The sequence below is a fragment of the Oncorhynchus keta genome, chromosome 5, assembly GCF_023373465.1.
Source record: "Oncorhynchus keta strain PuntledgeMale-10-30-2019 chromosome 5, Oket_V2, whole genome shotgun sequence".
In the NCBI taxonomy this organism is placed as follows: Eukaryota; Metazoa; Chordata; class Actinopteri; order Salmoniformes; family Salmonidae; genus Oncorhynchus; species Oncorhynchus keta.
The window spans coordinates 3,920,260-3,942,156 of record NC_068425.1 but is presented as its reverse complement, the minus strand read 5'-3'; the positions used below and the strand labels follow the sequence as shown (position 1 = coordinate 3,942,156).

At 43.0% G+C, this 21,897-nt stretch overlaps 1 protein-coding gene across 1 annotated transcript; it reads right to left on the bottom strand.

Annotated features, from left to right (window-relative positions):
• Nucleotides 1-17,222: 17,222 nt before the first annotated feature.
• Nucleotides 17,223-21,263, bottom strand: prl (prolactin). The gene is made up of 5 exons (XM_035770744.2): nt 21,119-21,263; nt 20,912-21,024; nt 18,974-19,081; nt 18,012-18,194; nt 17,223-17,890 (listed from the first exon to the last, which is right to left on the bottom strand). The coding sequence occupies exons 1-5, from the start codon at nt 21,156-21,158 to the stop codon at nt 17,702-17,704; spliced, it is 633 nt and encodes a 210-aa protein (XP_035626637.1). The 5' UTR covers nt 21,159-21,263; the 3' UTR covers nt 17,223-17,701.
• Between the last annotated feature and the right edge of the window lie 634 nt (nt 21,264-21,897).

Below are 21,897 nucleotides of genomic sequence, written 5' to 3'. Positions count from 1 at the left end.
CTCTGAGTGCAAAACACACATACTTCCACAGTTGCCAATATGGACCTGTTTGGTCCCCCTACTACCCTGTTCAGCAAGACCCCATGAAATGGGAGTAAGCTGCAGATCAACATGCACAGCAGTCTTTATCTTTTACACTTTTCTTTTTGAATTATTTTTACCACACAAGACCAAGTCTCATAATGGATTCTCCCATCTATCTATGTTCAAGACAAACAACAAACCCACTGGCGGGAATACAGATTCTGTGTCTGACAAACTCAGAGGAAACTTTCTTTCTTAGGAAAAGACAGACCGTACACCTTGGAAGCCAACTGAGCTCGATGGATGGGCCAAAGCGTTGTTATTGTAGACGTTGTTATCGTTGTTATTGTGGTAAACAAACCTACTCTAATCTCTAACTCAATTCAGTAGTATTCACCTGTGGATGGATACCCTGGTTCTCAATGTGGCAGGTCCAGAGACGAGACAAGAATGAGAGGCCCAGCCAATGCAACCTGCCATATAATGTACTTTTTACAGCACCGTTCACAGTAGCAACCCTCGTTCTCCTAAAGTATGGAAAAAGGCCCCAGAGAGCCACAAAGCCTTTGAGATGATTCTCTGACTGTCCTCTCCACACATCCAATCCTACACCCAGCCAGCTCTGCGCTTTCTCTACATGTCCCCCTCCTCTCCTTCAAAGCCATTGACAGTTGTTTGTTTTGCACTAAAGGGATGTCTCCCCCTGTATTTTCACCATATATGCGCCGTGTTGCGATACAATCCAGATCACCACCGCTCCTAATACAATACCTCCCCTCTCCTGCAGTCTTACCCTAATCCCTAGCTTCAGCCCGGTGCCTAACATTCTGTCACAACACACACACACACTCTCAGTATTACCACAAGGGGATTTAAAGGAACCTAGAAGCTCTTAACTGTATGGAAAATAGGATGTTATTCAAACACGTGCACGGCGATTGAAAAAGAGATGCCGATCTCAATGTGACTTTCCTACTTAAATAAAGGATGCATAAACATAAAAACAATATGCAGCATAATGATAATCAACTCTTTGATTTCACTGTGAACGAGCCAGGCTTTGACCAGACGGTTGGTTTGGATAAGGTGTAGAAGAGGGTTGGCTTTTTAGCTGTGAACGACATGGAAATGTTCCCCAGAGGGGTCGTTATTAACAACATGTCGAAGAAGGGAGCTTTCCCACACAGCCAGTGGTCCCTAGACTACTGACAATCTCACACAGAATCAGACTCACCAGCATCGAAGAGCACACTGCCTTCAGACACCATCAATCGCACCAGCACAGCAGATAGATCCTCAGGCTTTCGCTAGCCATCCTCGTGTCAGGACAGTGTGGATACAATCAACCGACCAAATGTTAGCTTAGGTATGTCCTTCAACGCTACCCCCACACCTCCCATTCTCCACCTTAACTAACCACACTACTAAACCAGGGATATCATGTACATTCTGGAACTCAACACATCTCTACCCTGACACCCATTCACCTCTTTAAATGGAGAATCTCCATCGAACATGCTTCTTAGTCCAGGACTAGACTTAATCTGGGTCCAGGAAACTAGCCCCAATCTCCCCCTCCCCGTTATGCCAATCTCATGCTTTGCCCTCACTCGCTTTAACCTCCCCATAACCCCTTCCTCCCCACAACATGGTTGTCTCGCTGCCCTCTGAACATCCAATCGAACCCCAACCAAAAGTAGCACTTTGAGAACTTGGAGAGGAACGGAAAGCCCAGATACATGGATGATATGTCGTTGTGAGGATTGTAAAAAAAATATATAAAAAAAAGACTAAATGAAATGGAGAAGTCCCAGACTGAAAATGTTGTGCACTAATAAGTGTCGTTCTGCATATTTGTGATGTCATACTTCTGGGTTGAAATGCTGTTTGTCTGACAGATTGGTCTCAATAAAGATTTTTGTTTGTTTAGAAAGAGACTCAGGACTGAAAGCCCAGAAACGGAGGGAAAGAGAAGACAACTTGGATAAATGTTTTTTTTGTTTTTTTAAATAATTATTGTTTGTTTAGCACTTGATTTAATTTCTAAGTTAATGTCTGTGTTGTGGGCGCTTGACTGATATGATGCTTTACTGTGTAAAACAAACAGCTGTAGACACTTTCTGAACGTCTGTGCAGTGTCGGGGCTGCGTCCCAAATGACCCCCTATTTCTGACGCAGACTAGGTCTTCGTGAAACTTCACTTTGATCTCAGCTGGTTTGTACTGTTCGCTCCAGGTGGAAGACGCCCCTAAAACACTGATCTGTGTTCTGCTTATACTCTACCCAATCTTAACCTTGATCTAATAGGTTAAAGTAAAAAAGGACCTTTAGTTGAGAGCTTGGGGGAAACGTCACCCATGAATTTGCCCGTCTGTCTGTCTTAATGTAAACAGGAATATTATGTTTTTAAGAAAAAAAAATCAAAAAATTACAAAACAGAAACCAATTTTTTTTTTAATTTTTTTTTAAACAACTGTTCATACCTCAGACAATGAAGTTGGAAACGGAATGAAAAGGAGTTGTGGTTCACATGCATGAATAGCCAGCCGCCGCATCGTACGCTCACATCGTTTGTGTGAAGCTTCTTGACAGGAACTGTATATAAAACGACACTATCTTAAATTCAAGCGGAATTTTAGGCTTTTGACATCATGCAGTTTCTCACAACCACTTAATCCAATAGGCTCAGATAGACTCACAGGATCAGGAGATGTTTAACTGAGGTTCCCTCTACATAGTGTGTATTGGGATGTTATGTCCTGGCTCAGTATTAAATGTAGCTCAACAAGATCTATGTCTATAACTCTTGTTTATGTCCCTCATAACTGCCTAACCAAGCCTGGTCCCAGATCAGGCTGTCTTGTAAACTCCTATGGTCATTATCACAGTTGGCCAGATGGAACAAACCGGTCTGGAGGCAGGCTATGTCAGTACCCCTGTAACGCTAGACAAATCATATAGACATTGCTGCTCTGCAGAATGCGATAGTGGCTCTTGCGCTCAGACACTCACCAATCAATTGTTTTTGGTTTCATAGGTTGACAACAACAGAAAACATACATCGAGAGATGGTGGCATCCCAGAGCTCTTTATTTGTGTTGTTAAAAAGTGACTTACTTACGTCAAACGTTGTTAATGTCCAGTTTCTTACTTGGGTACGTTTCCCTTCCTCAACCTGCTCTTGAGCCAATTATTTTTCTGAAATCGGCCATTTAACTATGTGCTTGCTCTTCTCTCAGCTTACCTTCATGAACACTGATCTGAAAGGACCAGATAAGTGAAAGCAGTCTGGTAACTCATCCCATTTCCTGTCCATTTCCAGTGGTAACCATTAGTCAAGTAGGGTATATAGAATGGGAGGTTGTGGGTTAGCAGGGAGCGAACACAGTATAGGCAGAGGGAGCAGTCCATGAACGACTCCTGTTTTTCTCAATCCTGGTCTTTGGGTTGGCAAGGCAAGGGTATTGCCCCTATTATTGCTGACAAGTGAATGACCCTCTTTGAGTTTTTTTCAGTTGAACAGTTATCTGCTCTTCCCTCCAGTTGAATGGTGTACTGTAGAGCATGTCTGATTTGGAGATGGGATGGGGAGGTTTCTATACTCAACTCAAGGACCAGGACTGGGGGAACCATTTTTATGCAGCATATTGGTTCTGATTAAAAATGAAAAACGCCTGCAATTTCCAATGAGACAAACTGTGTAGATGTGTTAACAAATTCACTCAAGTCTGACTCGATGTTATGTAGAGGGGTGAACGGAGGCTACAGAATTTTGTGTTTGTGGGATGTGGTTGTGACCACTTGTTACATTGCTCCTAGACATAAATGTGATTTTACTGGCTTTTTATACCCCCCCCCCCCCCCAGCACATTGTATTCAAACATGCCATATGTTGCGCCAAAAGGTGACAAATAGTCTTAATTATTAGCGATGATGCCTGAAATTCCCCAGAATGGAAGTCCATTCTGAATGTCACTTTGGATACCGTAGAAGGCATGACTGAAATATGGTGACAGGGGCAATTTGGAAGGTCCCATCAGCAAAGGTATCACGTATAGACACACCAGGCGATCTAAAGTATAGGCCAATCTATTTTCAGAGAATTGATCCTAGTAAAAGACAAGTAAAATAAGACCATTGGAGCCTGCACACAGACCCATGCACAGGTGCACACTTTCACATGCAGCCATTGTGGAGTGGAAAGCAGCAGCAGCAGGTGGTTGAACTCAGGTATATAAGAAAACGATGACCTTTTCACTTTAATAAATGATTATTTAGACTCAAACCATTGTTCCTTCACGCGTCTTTGACTGTCTGTGTTTGCGCCTTGTCTTGGGCAGATGAGAGGTAAGTGGGTGTGGCTGTGACAGTGTTGAATGCGGATCAATCTAGTGTCGCGATAGGCTCAAGCTGGGGTAAACCACTTTTATACTCTTTTTGTCATATTGACGCAGTAAACTCTGTCTCAATGCAGTATCAGATCGCCAAACCCTGGTCCATAAATGTCCAATTTCAATGGTTAAATATGCATTCAATCTGAATGTTTATGTTAAGAATTGGTCTGCCTGTGCTAATTGAATAGCCTGCGTAGATAAATCATAGTCTTGTGATTTCAGTCTACTGACAGGGTGACGAAAAAGAGGAAACCCGCACACTGCTCTTCCTGGTATCACTGCACTTCCTGGTATCACTGCTCTTTATTAAGCTTTACTTATAGGCCTCGAGGCCTTTGTCACCTCTGACGAAGGTCGATACGTAAAAGCTTAATAAATAAAGAGCAGTGTGCGGTCAAAAAAAAAATGTTTTCCTCTCTCATCTTATTAAATTGTTGCCATGCACCTCCAACAAAGATAGCTCAGATGTGCGAGTACCTTTTTGAATTTTGAGTCTACTGACCGGGAACAAAGGATTTTGTTTTCACCTAAGTGATCATGAAAGGCCGGGGGTTCGGGATCAGGAAAATCTGCTTCATTTGACATGCTATTGGTGTCATTTATTTAGGCAGTGTGGAGTCCCATTTTGAGAACAAGGTGTCTTTTCCAAGGCAGCCCTGCATGACAAGCAATTACACAATCAAGGCAGCATAGGAAATATACAAAGAATCAAAATATTTTTAAAATGTCATAATTCAGAGGCACAAACTCCCCAATTATGAAGTTAGTGAATCCTGGGCTGGGCTTCTGGGAATAGCTTCACTCACGGTTAATGGCAGTTGCGCTCCGCTGGTCTCTCAATATTGGTAGCCTATTGATTTTGGTAGCCTAACTACAGACCGATTTTAGTCTCTTCTCTTTTCAGCCATAACCATTTGATTTCAAAACTGTTCTGAAATATAAGGCCAATGTGGCGCTGCGGCTGTCAGGAAACAGCAGCTGAAAACCAGCGGTTTCATATTAAGCAATTCACAGCTATTTTTTTTTTTAAAGAAGATCTTGATCCTCTGTGGCTACATTATCCTCTCTGGTGTAGTATTTTGAATAATTGTATTTATTTAGGCCTATGTACAAACAGGACTATTTGTTTCATTTTGGTTAGTTGAGTAATTATTTGATTTTGGAAATGTACCAGTTGATGCTGCAGCACGTTCAGCACTCCTACGTCCCACGGCTATGGTCATGTTCCTAAGTGGTCATGTATGACTTTTAAACCGTCCCCTCGCCCATACCCGGGCGCGAACCAGGGACCCTCTGCACACTTCAACAACAGTCATCCACGAAGCATCGTTACCCATCGCTCCACAAAAGCCGCGGCCCTTGCAGAGCAAGGGGAACTACTACTTCAAGGTCTCAGAGCAAGTGACGTAACCGATTGAAACGCTATTTAGCGCACACCGCTAACTAAGCTAGCCGTTTCACATCCGTTACAAAGGCACAAAACGGGAGATGCTGTTTCAAAAATCGAGGTAGTCTAATAGAATGGCTTTTCTAATTAGAGTTCTCATTTTGGTTTTCCCTTAGAAAAAGGTTTTGATAGTGAATGTGACCGTAGGTTGTCGGGTTATAAAACCGCAATTTTAGCTCAAGTGAAAGCACTGGGTGCTTCTGTAAACTGGGCATCTCTGTATGCCGGTCGCAAGACCGGCGGTTGCGTATTTGTTGTGTTTCTGGGGGAGTGTGTCACACAACCTCATGCAGTAATCAGGGTTTCACAGCCTAGGTCCTACAAGTATTACAGTTATTTAAACGTTACTGTTGTTAACCCATGTGGCTATAATGTGCCAAGGTTCTTAGTCAAAATAAAAATTCAGGGGTTTTGTCAGAGACTAAAATGTAAAAAAAAAAAAAAAAAAATTAAGTATCAAATTGAATTGTACAAGCAGTGTACTGCTACGACACCAACACACACGACAATTCAGTTAATGTGATTGCTGTCACCAGCTGCTCAAGCCAGTATTCTGTTCACGTTGCATATGTTCTATTGATGGAGGGTATTATCTTATGTAATATAATAATAATAATATATGCCATTTAGCAGACGCTTTTATCCAAAGCGACTTACAGTCATGTGTGCATACATTCTACGTATGGGTGGTCCCGATATGTGTTGGGCCGATATGTGTTGGGCTGACTGGTCCAAACAATCAATCAGCACAGTTGTAAAAAAAAAAGAAGGGTTTTGAGATTGTGTTCATTGTTTTAAAATTATATATTTGTATGGTAGTTGGGGCTAGTCTATTCGCAATATATTTATCTAATAAAGAGTATGTATTTCTGTCTTGATATGGGTTCTGTTCTGAACTTGAACCTGAGTAAGTACAGCACTGTGAACTCTGTGGGAGTTTGCTTTAGATTTGTTGTGGAGGAGATGACGTCATAAAGGCAGTCTTCCTCTCCACCAATCACCAGCCTGTCTTTCCCACCTCGCTCCCTGCCCTTGTTCACTGTGCAAACAGAGCTGCTCTCTCGGCTCCTCACCACATCAGACAGATTGCAAACATCTGAGTTCACAGAGTAACGCAAACACACACACACACACAGGCTGACAGCCTCACTCAGACATCCATTACAGATTTTTCTGCTCAGGAGAGGAGAGTGCTTGCAGCACCACAAAGGCACAAAAATAGCGCACACACACTTTCGCTCTCACATATACACACACATCAAATTGCATTACATTAAAAAAGGACACTACTTAGTGCTCAAACACACACTTAGAAACCTTGCAGGTACTGTATGAGACTGTAGTTAAAATGAAACCAGTGTTTGAGTAAAGTGAAGTGTCCATGGCATCAGTACAGTGTTTGCGCACGTGCCTGGGCACAGGTTAATTCAAGCACGAGTTCCTTCACTCTGCAAATCTAAATAGCTTGCCGTTCACACGTCATACAACAATACCGCCCAACCCCCTCTACACACACACACACATGCAAAACGGTGTTACATAAGCTGTAGCGGGAGCCGAGGCCACATGTGTCGTGATAATTGTGTTGTTTGCTCTACAACATGTTAATTCATATGCCTCGTCACCGTGATATATATATATATACTTTAGGCCTAAAGGCCGAGACGATAAGAAGACACAGTGGCAGAATGAATTCAACCACAACTTTTTGTTTTATCACAAACGCCAGATGGCAAACTCTGTCCGGTGAAGTCCACAAAGCATATGGCAGGTACAGTAACAGCAAGGTCAAGCAAGTTAATGTTTCCAACATTTTCAGACCCGAGTTTATTTTTTATTGAACCTTTATTTAACTAGGGAAGTCGGTTAAGAACACATTCCAAAAGGCTGGGATTAGAAATAAAAATAAATTCAGTAAAAATATAGGACAAAACATGCATCACGACAAGAGAGACAACACAACACTACATAGAGACCTAAGACGACAACATAGCATGGTTGCAACACATGACAAAAACATGGTAGCAACACATGACAACAATATGGTAGCAGCGCAAATCAGGGGAAACACACTTTTGCTGGGCACGGACAACAGCAAAAGGGCAAGAAGGTAGAGACAACAATACATCACGCAAAGCAGCCACAACTGTCAGGAAGAGTGTCCATGATCGAGTCTTTGAATGAAGAGATGTAGTAGATAAACTGGACAGTCTTGAGGGGTTTTTGCAGCTCGTTCCAGTCGCTAACTGAAAAGAATCAGGGATGTGTGTGCTTTGGGGACCGTTAACAGAATGTGACTGTCAGAACGGGTGTTGTATGTGGAGGATGAGGGCTGCAGTAGATATCTCAGATAGGGAGGAGTGAGGCCTAAGAGGGTTTTATAAATAAGCAACAACCAGTGGGTCTTGCGATGGGTATACAGAGATGACCAGTTTACAGAGGAGTATAGAGTGCAGTGATGTGTCCTATAAGGAACATTGGTGGCAAATCTGATGGCCGAATGGTGAAGAACATCTAGACGCTCGAGAGCACCTTTACCTGCCGATCTATAAATTACATCTCCATAATCTAGCATGGGTAGGATGGTCATCTGAGTCGAGGTTAATTTGGCAGCTGGGGTGAAAGAAGAGCAGTTAAGATAGAGGAAACCAAAAAGGACAGTGTACCATCTAGCCATACTCCCAAGTATTTGTATGAGGTGACTACCTCAAGCTCTAAACCATCAGAAGTAATAATCACACCGGTGGGGAGAGGGGCATTCTTCTTACCAAACCACATGACCTTTGTTTTATAGGTGTTCAGAGCAAGTTTAAGGGCAGAGAAAGCTTGTTGGACACTAAAACGTTTGTTTTAGATCGTTTAACACAAAATCCAGGGAGGGGCCAGTTGAGTAGAAGATTATCATCTGCATATAAATGGATGAGAGCTTCCTACTGCCTGAGCTATGTTGATGTAACAAACAAGAAATCTCATTTTCAAACAGTTATTTACATTTTCCAACTGGGTGATACATTTGGGTGAGCTTTTTTTTTTCTTCTTTCTCGCCTGTGGAGCCTCGTTTCACTGCCTAAAATAATCTAGTGTTCAGTGAAATAACACAATGTCAAAAGCAGGTAGCCTAGTCAAATAATTAACATCAATCACATTAACCGTTACTCTCTCGCGGGAATTTCACTAACGGTCCTCATGTAGCCAAACGTAGCTGCTGCTCATTCTGTTTGCTCGAAAAGGGATAAATGGTTAAAAAAAATGCTTGTGTCCATAGAGACACATACCAGCTCTACTGGTAGTACTGCTACTACCAGCAGTACTACACCTGCACCTGACGACAACACAAGCTGTTCTGCTTCCACGAGCACATCCAATGCTAGCATCAGTAATTCTACATTTGTTGTTAGCCCAGCTAGCATGGACACTGACGGTTGTGAATCTGATGCAGCCGAAGAGCTACTGCCCCCTTTACCCGGGAAAACACCGAACAACAGACAGGGACGTTGGACCATCGGAGAGGCACAAATATGATGAGAATTACATTGATTTGGGGATCATTATATTGGGTGTAGTGCCTTTCCGCAGCCACAGTGTGTGATATGTGCAAAAGTACTACCTCACAACTCGATGAAACCTTCACCCTTGCGCAGGCATTTAGAAACAAAACATGCCCATTTGAAAAATAAGCCACAGGAATATTTGGCGCGAGAATGAATTACTTTTGAGTAGTAAGACGCTTATAAAAGCAACAGATAACATTAAGAAGGGGCTAGAAGCATTGTATATGGTGAGCTACCGAGTGGCTAGGACAGGCAAGCCCCATACTATTGTGGAGGACTTACATTTACATTTAAGTCATTTAGCAGACGCTCTTAATTCTTCCTGCTGCCGTGGATATGGCTGGGACAATGCTGGGGGAAAAGGCCAAAAACAGGATACAGACAATGCCTTCATCACTGTTTCATGACGCATCAGTGACATGGCAGGAGATGTTTTGAAACAATTACTGCTTCACATACAAGCCAGTGAATTCTATGCGTGAATTGTCGCTCAGTTCAACACTGATTTCATACTCTTTTTATCAAGGGAGGCTAAATGCTCGCGGGCTTTCCTTGCCTTCAATGCTAGGGGTGGCAACAATGTCATACTCGTTTGGACCAGAGAGCTTCAGATAGATGGCCGACACATGGAGAGACGGAAGGGCGCTGTTTTTGCTCGCTTGGACACTTTTCGCCTGTGAGATACATTGAGTGTCTTTGCGAATTGAAGAGTGTGCAACACAGAGACGAAAGCTAAATGATTGTATTCGTCTTCGCTTGGTAGCCATGAATACACGCCACTGTACATAAGCATATTACCCTCTCATTCACTAGCCTAGATGTGTCCTCAGCTCAACTTTGAGGCTCAGGCGAGGACAGGGAGAAGGGGGGGATCTGGGAGCACACCCACACTGACCCTGCCTGTCAGAAACACACACACACACACACACACACACACAAAAATATAGCTTTCCCCAGGTTTAATGAGAGACCCACTAAAGACTTTGTCAGGAAGAAGTTGGGGATTTGTAGGAAAGAGGGGGGAGGATGGAGGGAGTGTGTGAAAGAAAGGCATTGGTGTGTTTTAAAACTGAACTGAATGAGAAGCCATCAAACATGAATCTATACATATGAAAACCGGTGCATCAAATGAGCAATAAACAATATTAACAGTGAGCGACATAGTTTAAAAAGTGGATCTAACTGTGGAAGGTCATTAGGAATTTCAGTTCTCAGCAGTGGTTTGATGCTTGTTGGGGAATGAAACATTGGTGTAGGGATAAGGGAGCACATGCACAGTAGGGGATTTTACAGGTACGAATAACATTGAGCATGTGGTTTCAGTTGGTCTTGGATGTGATCGGGATAAGGGGGTTGCAAAGTCAACTCCAGACAGTCATTGGCTAATTTCTGTTTTCTGTTTCTCGTCTCTTCCCCATCTAGTAAGCTGTGAGAGAAACTTCTAGATCACAGCTCTGCTGATCTAGGATCGGTTTTGCCTTTTAAATCATGATTAATAAGACCGATCTCGGATCAGTTCCTACTTTCAAGTAATCACTTGTATCATTATTATTATCTAAAAGGCAGAACTGATCCTAGATCAGCACTCCTCCTCGTAGGCGCTTTGTGAATCAAATCAAATTTGATTAGTCAAATGCACCGAATACAACCCTTTAGTGAAATGCTTAAGAGTAACAAGTAATTAAAGAGCAGCAGTAAAATAACAATAGCGAGACTATATACAGGGGGGTACCTGTACAGAGTCAGTTCCACTGGATGTCTTAAGGTGAATGCACCAATTTGTAAGTCGCTCTGGATAAGAGCGTCTGCTAAATGACTTAAATGTAAATGTAATGTGCGGGGGGTACCGGTTAGGTGAGGTAAAATGTGCATGTGGGTAGACTTATTAAGGTGACTATGCATAGATAACAGAGTAGCAGCGGTGTTGAAGGGGGGGGCATTTGATTAGGTGTTCAGTAATCTTATGGCTTGGGGGTAGAAGCTGTTTTAGAAACCTCTTGGACCTAGACTTGGTGCTTCGGTACTGCTTGCCGGGTGGTAGCAGAGAGAACCGTCTATGACTAGGGTGGCTGGAGTCTTTGACCTGGAGTCTTAGGGCCTTCCTTTTGACACCGCCTGGTATAAGTCCTGGATGGCAGGGAGCTTAGCCCCAGTGATGTACTCGGCCGTAAGCACTACCCTCTGTAGTTTCTTTCGGTCGGAGGCCGAGCAGTTGCCATACCAGGCAGTGATGCAACCATTTGAGGATCTGAGGACCCATGCCAAATCTTTTCAGACTCTTAAGGGGAGATGGGTTTTGTCGTGCCCTCTTCACGACTGTCTTGGTGTGCTCGAACCATGTTGGTGATGTGGACACCAAGGAACTTGAAGCTCTCAACCTGCTCTACTACAGCCCCGTCTATGAGAATGGGAGTGTGCTCAGTCCTCTTTTCTGTGGTCCACAATCATCTCCTTTGTCTTGATCACGTTGAGGGAGAGGTTGTTGTCCTGGCACCACACTGCCAGGTCTTTGACCTCCTCCCTATATGCTGTCTCGTTGTTGTCGGTGATCAGGCCTACCACTGTTGTGTCATCGGCAAACTTAATGATGGTGTTGGAGTTGTGCCTGGCCGTGCAGTCATGAGTGAACAGGGAGTAATATATAATAATATATGCCATTTAGCAGACGCTTTTATCCAAAGCGACTTACAGTCATGTGTGCATACATTCTACGTATGGGTGGTCCCGGGGATCGAACCCACTACCCTGGCGTTACAAGCGCCATGCTCTACCAACTGAGCTACAGAAGGACCACTGTGTACAGGAGGGGGCTGAGCACAGACCCCTGAGGGGCCTCTGTGTTGAGGATCAGCGTGGCGGATGTGTTGTTACCTACCACTACTCTGAGACGCTTGCTGAATACAGGTCCAGTTACCCTCATCCTATCCCATTCCTAACGGTATGCAGGCATTACAGGAGTATCAGCAGAGCCAGCCCCAGACCAGTTGATACAGACAGAGAACACCAAATGGTGTCCAGCCTGATATTCTGCTGCTCTCATAAAGGTATAGTGGACTCCATACCCATGCTGGTCAATAGCAGAACCTCTCCACAACTGTTTCAGTATTGTCAGTATACCTGGTATTCACTGAAGAATTACAATTTGAAAAAATGACAACCAAACTAAATAAGAAATACTATCTGTAATTTCTGGTTTCTTCTTTCAAACAAAACAGGCAATTAAACAAAAACAGCTAAATAACAGTTTGACTATGTTCATTTGGCGCAAACTATCAAACCTGATATATAATATGCAGCTGCTCTTTTACAGTCTTACCACAGCGCCCTCACCAGGACAAACTGATGAATGTCACAAATTACTTAATTTACTTACTGCCCTCTGCTCGTCTCCTCCCCTTCATCTGCAATGTTTGAAAAATACGGGTGACGACAATATGATGGAAGCTTATCTTTAGGCTTGTCCCAAATGGCGCCCTATTCCGTTGACCAGAGCCCTATGGCGCTGTACCGTGAAAAGAGAGAACAATGACAGGACCTTTGTTTGGGACAAAGTGCACGGACCAGTGTTTGTCAGTGAAAAGTGCTCTTCTCTGCCCACAAGAACCGATATGTACACAGCACTTACTTTTCATAAAGATTCAGTAATGGAGAAAAACACGCCCATGACATGGAGATACAAAAATAAATGCATTTCTGTTTATCTTCAATCACATTTCACTGCCTACATACAATAAGACATCAAAATTGTACATTTGAATATACAGTACATAGGTTAACTACATAAGTCTCTAACTAAAAAGTAACCAAATATCTGGTAGCGTTTACCATTCTTGCAGTGTTTACATCGTAGAACATAAAAAAAACTGAATACAGTGAATTGGCTAGATCATTAATTTGGTGTTTCACATGATCTGTGTTACCGGCAATATGATAGTCCTCCCAATCCCATCTGTTCTGTCTGTCATACAAACGATTGGCCAGGGGTCTTAGTTTAGTCCTCGTGTGTGTGTGTGTGTGTGTGTGTGTGTGTGTGTGTGTGTGTGTGTGTAAGAATATAGCATGATCGCAGTAAGACTGCAGGCCGCACTATGTTAACCATCACACAGTTTCTCATAAATGTGCAAAAAAAAAATACATGCTACAACAAAATGAGAACTATTTCTCTTTTAGACACTCGATGGAACAGGAGGAAAAGTAAACCTGACAACATAACCATTCAATGGTTCGCTAGAAATCACCTTGACGAGTAGATGGAAGCTACACAGCACAGAGGCTAGACAAGACTGACTGACTGAAGGAATTGGGTCAAGGTTGGATGGAGAGAGACGGAGGGGGAGTTGTAGGGATGGTAGCAGCATTGTTCCGGAGTGCGAGGATCCACTTGAATACAATGCCTGTCTGAATAGAAATCAAAGGACAAGTCATGCTTGAGCCAGCCTACAAAACAAGGATGGCAGTCGGTGAATGTGTGTGTCTGTGTACATCTACAGGTACATACTTTTCAGATGTCCTGAATACCTACACACTTTCACATGTCTGTTTATTTGTATATACTTGTAAGGTACAGGTACAAGGGAAAGAAACCCCCTCCGGCCAAAACTGGAATTGGTTCTAGAACTTTCCTTCGGCCGCCAGCGTCTCATTGAGGCGACACAGCTGCCGCATGAAGCCGTCGTTAGGGTTGATCTCTCTCTTCAGTCGTACCATGGACTGGGCGGAGAGAACGTCCATCCTGTGGCGCAGCATCAGGTATGCGATGACCAGCTTCGGGGAGCGGCTGTAGCCCTCTCTGCAGTAGACATACACTTTACCTGAGGGACGGGGAGAGGGGCTAGAGGTCAGAGAGAACGGGACACAATATAGCATCAACTAATAGGATGCAATATTGCAACAAATAAGGATAAAATATTACATCACATACCGGGATAAAATGTTGCATCAAAATGGATTTAATTTATTTCTAAGTTGAGACTATTCTGCATTTGAATTCAACTAAATTTCCAGTTTCTAAATGCACGATGCCAAAAATCTATTAAAATAATTGATTCTTCTGAAGTCGACTCTGCAACCATCCCTAGTGTGATCGTGTTGAAACAGAGTCATCCCATTAGACCACAAAAGCCCTTCTTCATCATCTTCGCTCGATAATGTCATGTACTGTGATGTGTTGTATTCTATTCCACTGATCTCATCCAGAGGCGGACGCCACAACAATCCACTGTTACCTTACCCTTCCCATCTTGGTTTTATTTTAAAAGAAAGAGGTGGCTAGACACTATCGCTCGAAGTGTTTTGTTCCGCCGGCCTGCACTTCACCAACTCGTGTGCAACAAAGTACCGTAGGTGTCATAACTGTCACAAACCTGGAGTGGTGTGTATACAGGCAGATACATTGCCTTCGGAAAGTATTCATACCCCTTGACTTATTTCACATTTTGTTGTGTCACATCCTGAATTAAAAATGGCTTAAATAGATTTGTTTTGTTGCTCATTTATTTTAAATGAAATATCTCATTTACATAAGTATTCACTCCCCTGAGTCAACACTTTGCAGAAGCACCTTTGACTGTAATGACAACTGTGAGTCTTTCTGGGTAAGTCTCTAAGAGCTTTCCACACCTGGATTGTGCAACATTTTGTCCGTTTATTTTTTTGAATCCTTCAAGCTCTGTCATTGGTTGGTCATTGGTCATTGCTAGACAACCATTTTCAGGTCTTGACATAGATTTAAGTCAACTCAACTCGGCCACTCGGGAACATTCACGGTCTTCTTGGTAAGCAAGTCCAGTGTAGATTTGGACTTGTGTTTTAGGTTATTGTCCTGCTGAAAGGTGAATGTATCTACCAGTGTCTGGTGGAAAGCAGACTGAACCAGCTTTTCCTCTAGGATTTTGCCATTTTTATTTCACCTTTATTTCAGGTAGGCCAGTTTGAGAACAAGTTCTCATTTACAAATGCAACCTGGCCAAGATAAAGCAAAGCATAGTAGTTTCCACATATTCTAAGTCAGAACTGTCCAGTATAGTGATGCTAGGCGGGCGGGCAGCGATCGGTTGAAGAGCATGCATTTTTGTTTTACTTGCATTTAAGAGCAGTTGGAGGCATTGGAAGGAGTGTTGTATGGCGTTGAAGCTCGTATGCAGGTTTGATAAGTGTCCTAAGAAGGGTCAGATGTATACAGAATGGTGTCGTCTGTGTAGAGGTGGATCAAAGAATCACCCGCAGCAAGAGCGACATCATTGATGTATACAGAGAATTGAACCCGGCCCGAGAATTGAACCCTGTGGCACCCCCATAGAGACGGACAGAGGTCAGAACAACAGGCCCTCCGATTTGACACATTGAACTCTGTCTGAGAAGTAGTTAGTGAACCGGGTGAGGCAGTAATTTGAGAAACCAAGGCTGTTGAGTCTGCCGATGAGAATACGGTGATTGACAGAGACGAAAGCCTTGGCCAGGTCGATGATGGATGGGGGGTGTGTATGGTAGATTCAGGTAGAGAGCATGCATGCCCTCAAATTATTTAAATATGGCCTTTGCTTAGTTAGGGGATAAGTATATGTCAGCTTATTTTAAACTTGTTTGTGTCTTTGTTCCATCATAGACGATCTTATGTGATATGCTAATATTTAATCCATCTAATCAGTTCTGTTTCAGTATGGCTTTTGTCAACAAATGTTTCATAAAGAAATCAGGATGATAAAAGCAAACAAATAAAACCATTAAGTTATTTTCACAACATAGCCAATAGGACTACTGCAGCCTATCAGAAGTAACTACTGTACACTGAGTGTACAAAACATTAGGGACACCTTCCTAATATTGAGTTGCACCACCTGCCCTCAGAACAGCCTGAATTCGTTGGGGCAGGGGCAAGGTGTCAAGTGTTCCACAGGGATGCTGATCCACGTTGACTCCAATGCTTCCCACTGTTGTGGGAAGTTGGCTATATGCCATTTGGGTGGTGGATCATTCTTGATACAGACAGGAAACAATTGAGTGTGAAAAACCCAGCAGCATTGCAGTTCTTGACACACAAACTGGTGTGCCTGGCATCTACTACCATAACCCGTTCAAAGCTACTTCAGCCTTTTGTCTTGCCCATTCACCCTCAATGGCACATACACAATCCAAGTCTCAATTGTCTCAAGGCTTAAACATCCCCCTTTAACCCGTCTCCTACCCTTAATCTACACTGATTGAAGTGGATTTAACAAGTGACCAATAAGGGATTCTAGATGATCTGGATTCACCTGGCCAGGTTGTTATGGAAAGAGCAGGTGTTCTTAATGTTTTGTACAATCAGTGTGGATGCACTTAGGCTATACTCCATTTGAATATCATAATGCTTCAGATAAGTGTTGCCAAGACAAGTTGATCAAATAGCCTTATACCCATCTATAACGTTTAGAATTAACATTTCATTGACACATTGAGCGCATGCGTTTCCAACTTATCTCTCGGGGGAAACACCTCGACGACACCGTGTATTGGCATGCTGTAGTAACCGTCACCGTTGGCACACGGATCATTGAGCTGCTGCACTGACACGTCATAGTCTGAAATGTCAATTCGCGCTGGCACAGTAGGCTGCGCTCTGGTTTTGCTTCATCCTCTTCTTGACTAGAGCAGAGCTGTCAAATACGGTGTCGGGTTACGGAGCGGCCAGGAGAGGAGTCAGCTTTTCACATCTCTCTCATACACCGACAGTAATAACAAGGACACACAGACTGGCCGCAGAAAGTTCGAACCCTGTTTCACGGTTTGAAGTGATCTACAGCTCTGGTTGGACTGCAAGTATTCATGTTTTATAATGCAATAACGATTTTATTTGGTATTTAGTGAAACAGTACATTGTATAGTATAAGAGAAGTTATATAAGTGACTTGAGAAATCATATTCTAAAGTGCAAATGTTATCATGACGGTCATTGGTCAACTTTCAGCCCTCTGTATCTACTAAGAATGACTTGGAGGGATCCTTTGTTATCTATATAAAATCATTGAATATGATTATAAGTGGCAATATTAGGTTGCATATTTTTTCATGAAATGCATTACCGAACATAAACTACCTTAAGTTGTATGGTAAAATGTGGTTCAGATAACAGGTTGAATACAACGTATAGTCTATGAATAGTCCAAATGTGATGTAGATGGCAGCATTAGTCAATTCACAAAATCAAACTCGAGAAACAATCCCCTGAATTCTCCTTCAAATGGCCCCATTTTGACTATCAGTTTGAAAATGAAATAATCCAGAACCAAAATGCCTGCCATTTTCTCCTAACATGTTTCTGGTCGCATTTTGGTAGCCCGGCATCGAAGGACCTTGAGGAAACTGTCGATTTTGTGGGAGTCCCTGCGGAAGCAGGACATGAGGAAGTGGAAGTTGATGAGGCGGGAGGTCTTGTCATTGCCGAGGTCTCCACCCTTGAAGGGGATTGAAGAAATGTACTGGGAGGAGGGTCCCATCTATAGAGAAAGATAGTGCTAAAAAGTTGTCACCTTGCACAGTGTTCAATTGAACTAAACCCACTAGTACATAAACAGTTCGGTATGCTTCACAAAATGATACACAGCGTAAGTCACCCACCTTGTTGACCATTATGTCCAGTCCATCTCCCAGGCTCTTGGAGTAGTCCTGCAGTTCCCTGATCTTACTGCTGATGTCGCCATTGGAGGGGTGTGGCAGAGTGGGCGCCTCTGAGGAGAGCAGCAGCAGGGGATCGTTCCAGGCCAGGAGGAGGGAGCGAGCCAGGGAGATCAGCTCATTCTCCTGACAAACACAGTCATGAAAGAAAGATCCTGCATGCTGTAGAATGCTCCTGCAGTTTTACTGTGTGCAACGCTCCAACACAAAAGGTCCTAATCAAGCTCGACGAAGGGGAGCATCATAAGAAGCGGACCAAGGTGCAGCATGGTGAGCGTATATATTCCTTTTATTTATAGAAAATGTAGCCAAGGAAACGACCGTGATGCTTAAGATGGCTATTGTGCAACTAACAAAGTCAACTACCCACACTGAAAGGGGGGAGGCTACCTAAGTATGATTCCCAATCAGAGACAACGATAGACAGCTGTCCCTGATTGAGAACCATACCCGGCCAACACATAGAAACACAAATCATAGAAATAAAGGACATAGAATGCCCACCCAAATCACACCTTGACCAAACCAAAAAGAGACATAAAAAAGGTTCTCTAAGGTCAGGGCGTGACAGGGAGTAGGAGTAGGGACTAGGCATTGAGGGTTTAGTCAAGGAAAGCCTTGTGCATGTTGTTAAATGCGCTGCTGTTTTAGAACAGAGTGAATACTAACATAGATACACCACAGGGAGGAGACAAATCTAGAGCGAGAGGAGAGGAAGGGTACATCTGAGTTAGGGGGCTTCCTCTCCTTGTCTCCTTTCCTTCATCTCCACTAATCTGAGACTGCTGGATGCATATTGCTCAAGTACTCAAACAGGTAGATTTGTTAAAGAAAGAAGGGGGATAGATTATAACTAAATAGAGAGTTGAAAGAGATGAGTGAGGAGAGCACAGAGCTCTACTGACCGATACTTTGAGTGCTTGCTCCTTGTCCTTGGGTGTCTGGAGTGAGGAGGTGTGACACATAGACGGGCGTGGCATCATCACTCGTCCCATTGGTGGGAAGTGAGAGTCCTGAGAGAGAGAGAGAGAGAGAGAGAGAGAGAGAGAGAGAACGGCACAAAAGTGATTATAAAGTTAACTCAAGTTGAACATGCTCTGACACAATACTCTGAACATAATGTAACACACGATATATACATCTTGAACACAAACAGACCAGGTAAACACACAGATACACATGCGCACACAGACCAGAAGTACACGTGCATGGTTATTAACCTTCTCACAACTTTCTGGGAATGGTGCAGGATAGTTGTTTTGCTTTGGAACATTCTCAGCACATTTAATGATTTAATTATTGTTATATCCTTCCTGTTTGGCCCTGTCCGGGGGTATCATCGGATGGGGCCACGGTGTCTCCTGACCACTCCTGTCTCAGCCTCCAGTATTTATGCTGCAGTAGTTTATGTGTCGGGGGGCTAGGGTCAGTTTGTTATATCTGGAGTACTTCTCTTGTCTTATCCGGTGTCCTGTGTGAATTTAAGTCTGCTCTCTCTAATTCTCTCTTTCTTTCTCTCTCTCGGAGGACCTGAGCCGTAGGTCCATGCCTCAGGACATGATGACTCCTTGCTCTCCCCAGTCCACCTGGCCGTGCTGCTGCTCCAGTTTCAACTGTTTTGCCTGCGGCTATGGAATCCTGACCTGTTCACCGGACGTGCTACCTGTCCCAGACCTATTATTTGACCATGCTGGTAATTTATGAACATTTGAACATCTAGGCCATGTTCTGTTATAATCTCCACCCGGCACAGCCAGAAGAGGACTGGCCACCCCACATAGCCTGGTTCCTCTCTAGGTTTCTTCCAAGGTTTTGGCTTTTCTAGGGAGTTTTTCCTAGCCAACGTGCTTCAACACCTGCATTGCTTGCTGTTTGGGGTTTTAGGCTGGGTTTCTGTACAGCACTTTGAGATATCAGCTGATGTACGAAGGGCTATATAAATACATTTGATTTGAATTAAGGAACTTGACAAAAAAAACATTAATTTCTTGGTATTTCATTACTTTAACAGGACGTTTTCTAAAAGTTAAAACGTGGTTACATTTAATTTTCCTTTTTGAAATGTTCTATCGTTCTTAAACTGGTTTGGCATTGAGAATATTCTCAAATAGTTCAGAGAACGTTAATTTCAGTTCTTCAGCACAACGTTTCCTCCAGGTTTCCTCATGGGTCTATTTAAAATCATGTTCAGGTGGGTTGGCTGCGCGTACTAATTGGCCCCACCTGATCTTAATGAGTTCTTGTTTCCTTTTAGAAATGGGTTCAGTTTGAATAGACTCAAATTAACAGCTTTGTATGCGTAAAAAAAAACATGTTATATTATCTCCATCCTGGTGGTGCAGTGGACAAATTCCACAGATAGAGGACGGACGATTATAGGTTTGAACCGTACTGATGCCGTGTCACATTTTTTTTTAAAGTTGCACGATGAATGCCAAAGGAAATGCATTTCCATGTGCCACATCTGGGATTGGAGCTAAAAAAAAGTGTACCCAAAATAATCTGAGAGTGTTATTGAAATATTCAGTGAAAGTTTTAAGCAAGTTATTCAAAATCCTACAAATAACCTATCATTTTAGTTCTCAGAGCGTTAATAAAACCTCCCAGGAAAACTTTCAAGGAACCAGAGCAAAAATGTTCTCTGAACGTCCCTGCAACCTAAAGATAAATGTTCCCAGAAAAGGCAACATTTTCACCTCTGTTCTCAGAACATTTAAAAAGCGTTCAGTTTTACCGGTCAGGAAACGTATGACTTCGTTCCCACAACCAATGTGAAACCAAAAACATACGTTCCCACAACTTCCAAGGAACCAAATGTGCTAGCTGGGATGGTTGTTACTGACCAGGTCCTTGGTGAGGGAAGTGCTGAGTGAGTGAAGCTTGTCTGATCGCTGGGAAGCTCTCTCCATTAGGTCACTAAGGCCAATGGCATGACAGGACACAACTAGACACAGAACTAGAGGTGAGAGAGAAAGAGAGAGGTTTGGCTTTAGTCAATTTGCCTCCATCAAAAACTCACACACGGACTAAACACACACATTTCATCTCACCTGCTAAGTGAAGTTTGGTACCCTGGGATCGGCGAGCCATCTTTCCTTCTTTTCGGTTCTCTCCTTATCTTCTTGTCCTTCCTCTCCTGCTTTTTGGCTGTTGTTCCTTCTCGCCCCCCTTATATAATGCCCTTGTCTTTTTCATTTGTGAATGCATAAGTCTGGTGACTGTGCGTATTGTTCAGAACTAGTTCTCTCCTGATCACTAATGAGAAACATTGTTTTGGGGGGTCTGTCCCTTAGGCATGTACTCATCAATACCCATGGTATTTTTTAAAGGTGAGATAGTGAGGTGGATAAAAGCTTTTGGAAAAAAGAGAGGTGGGGCTGGGGGGGGTTGAAGGGCAATTAGATTCCATTTAGTATGAGTTTTGAATGGAATCATTGACTCGTCCTACAAGGTGGGATAGTCTGTATTTGCGTAACTTGAATACACGGTACACGATGGAAGCTAAGTTACTAATTGTTTCTGTCAGAAATTCTGTACAGCCTCTTTAACTGTCATGTGTTACTCCCAGATTTGAGAGAGCACAAATCTGGTCTTTTTCCTGTTGTTAGCAGAGTATTTGATAGTGTTGTTAGCAGAGTATTTGATAGGGTTGTTAGCAGAGTATTTGATAGGGTTGTTAGCGGAGTATTTGATAGGGTTGTTAGCGGAGTATTTGATAGGGTTGTTAGCGGAGTATTTGATAGGGTTGTTAGCGGAGTATTTGATAGGGTTGTTAGCGGAGTATTTGATAGGGTTGTTAGCGGAGTATTTGATAGGGTTGTTAGCAGAG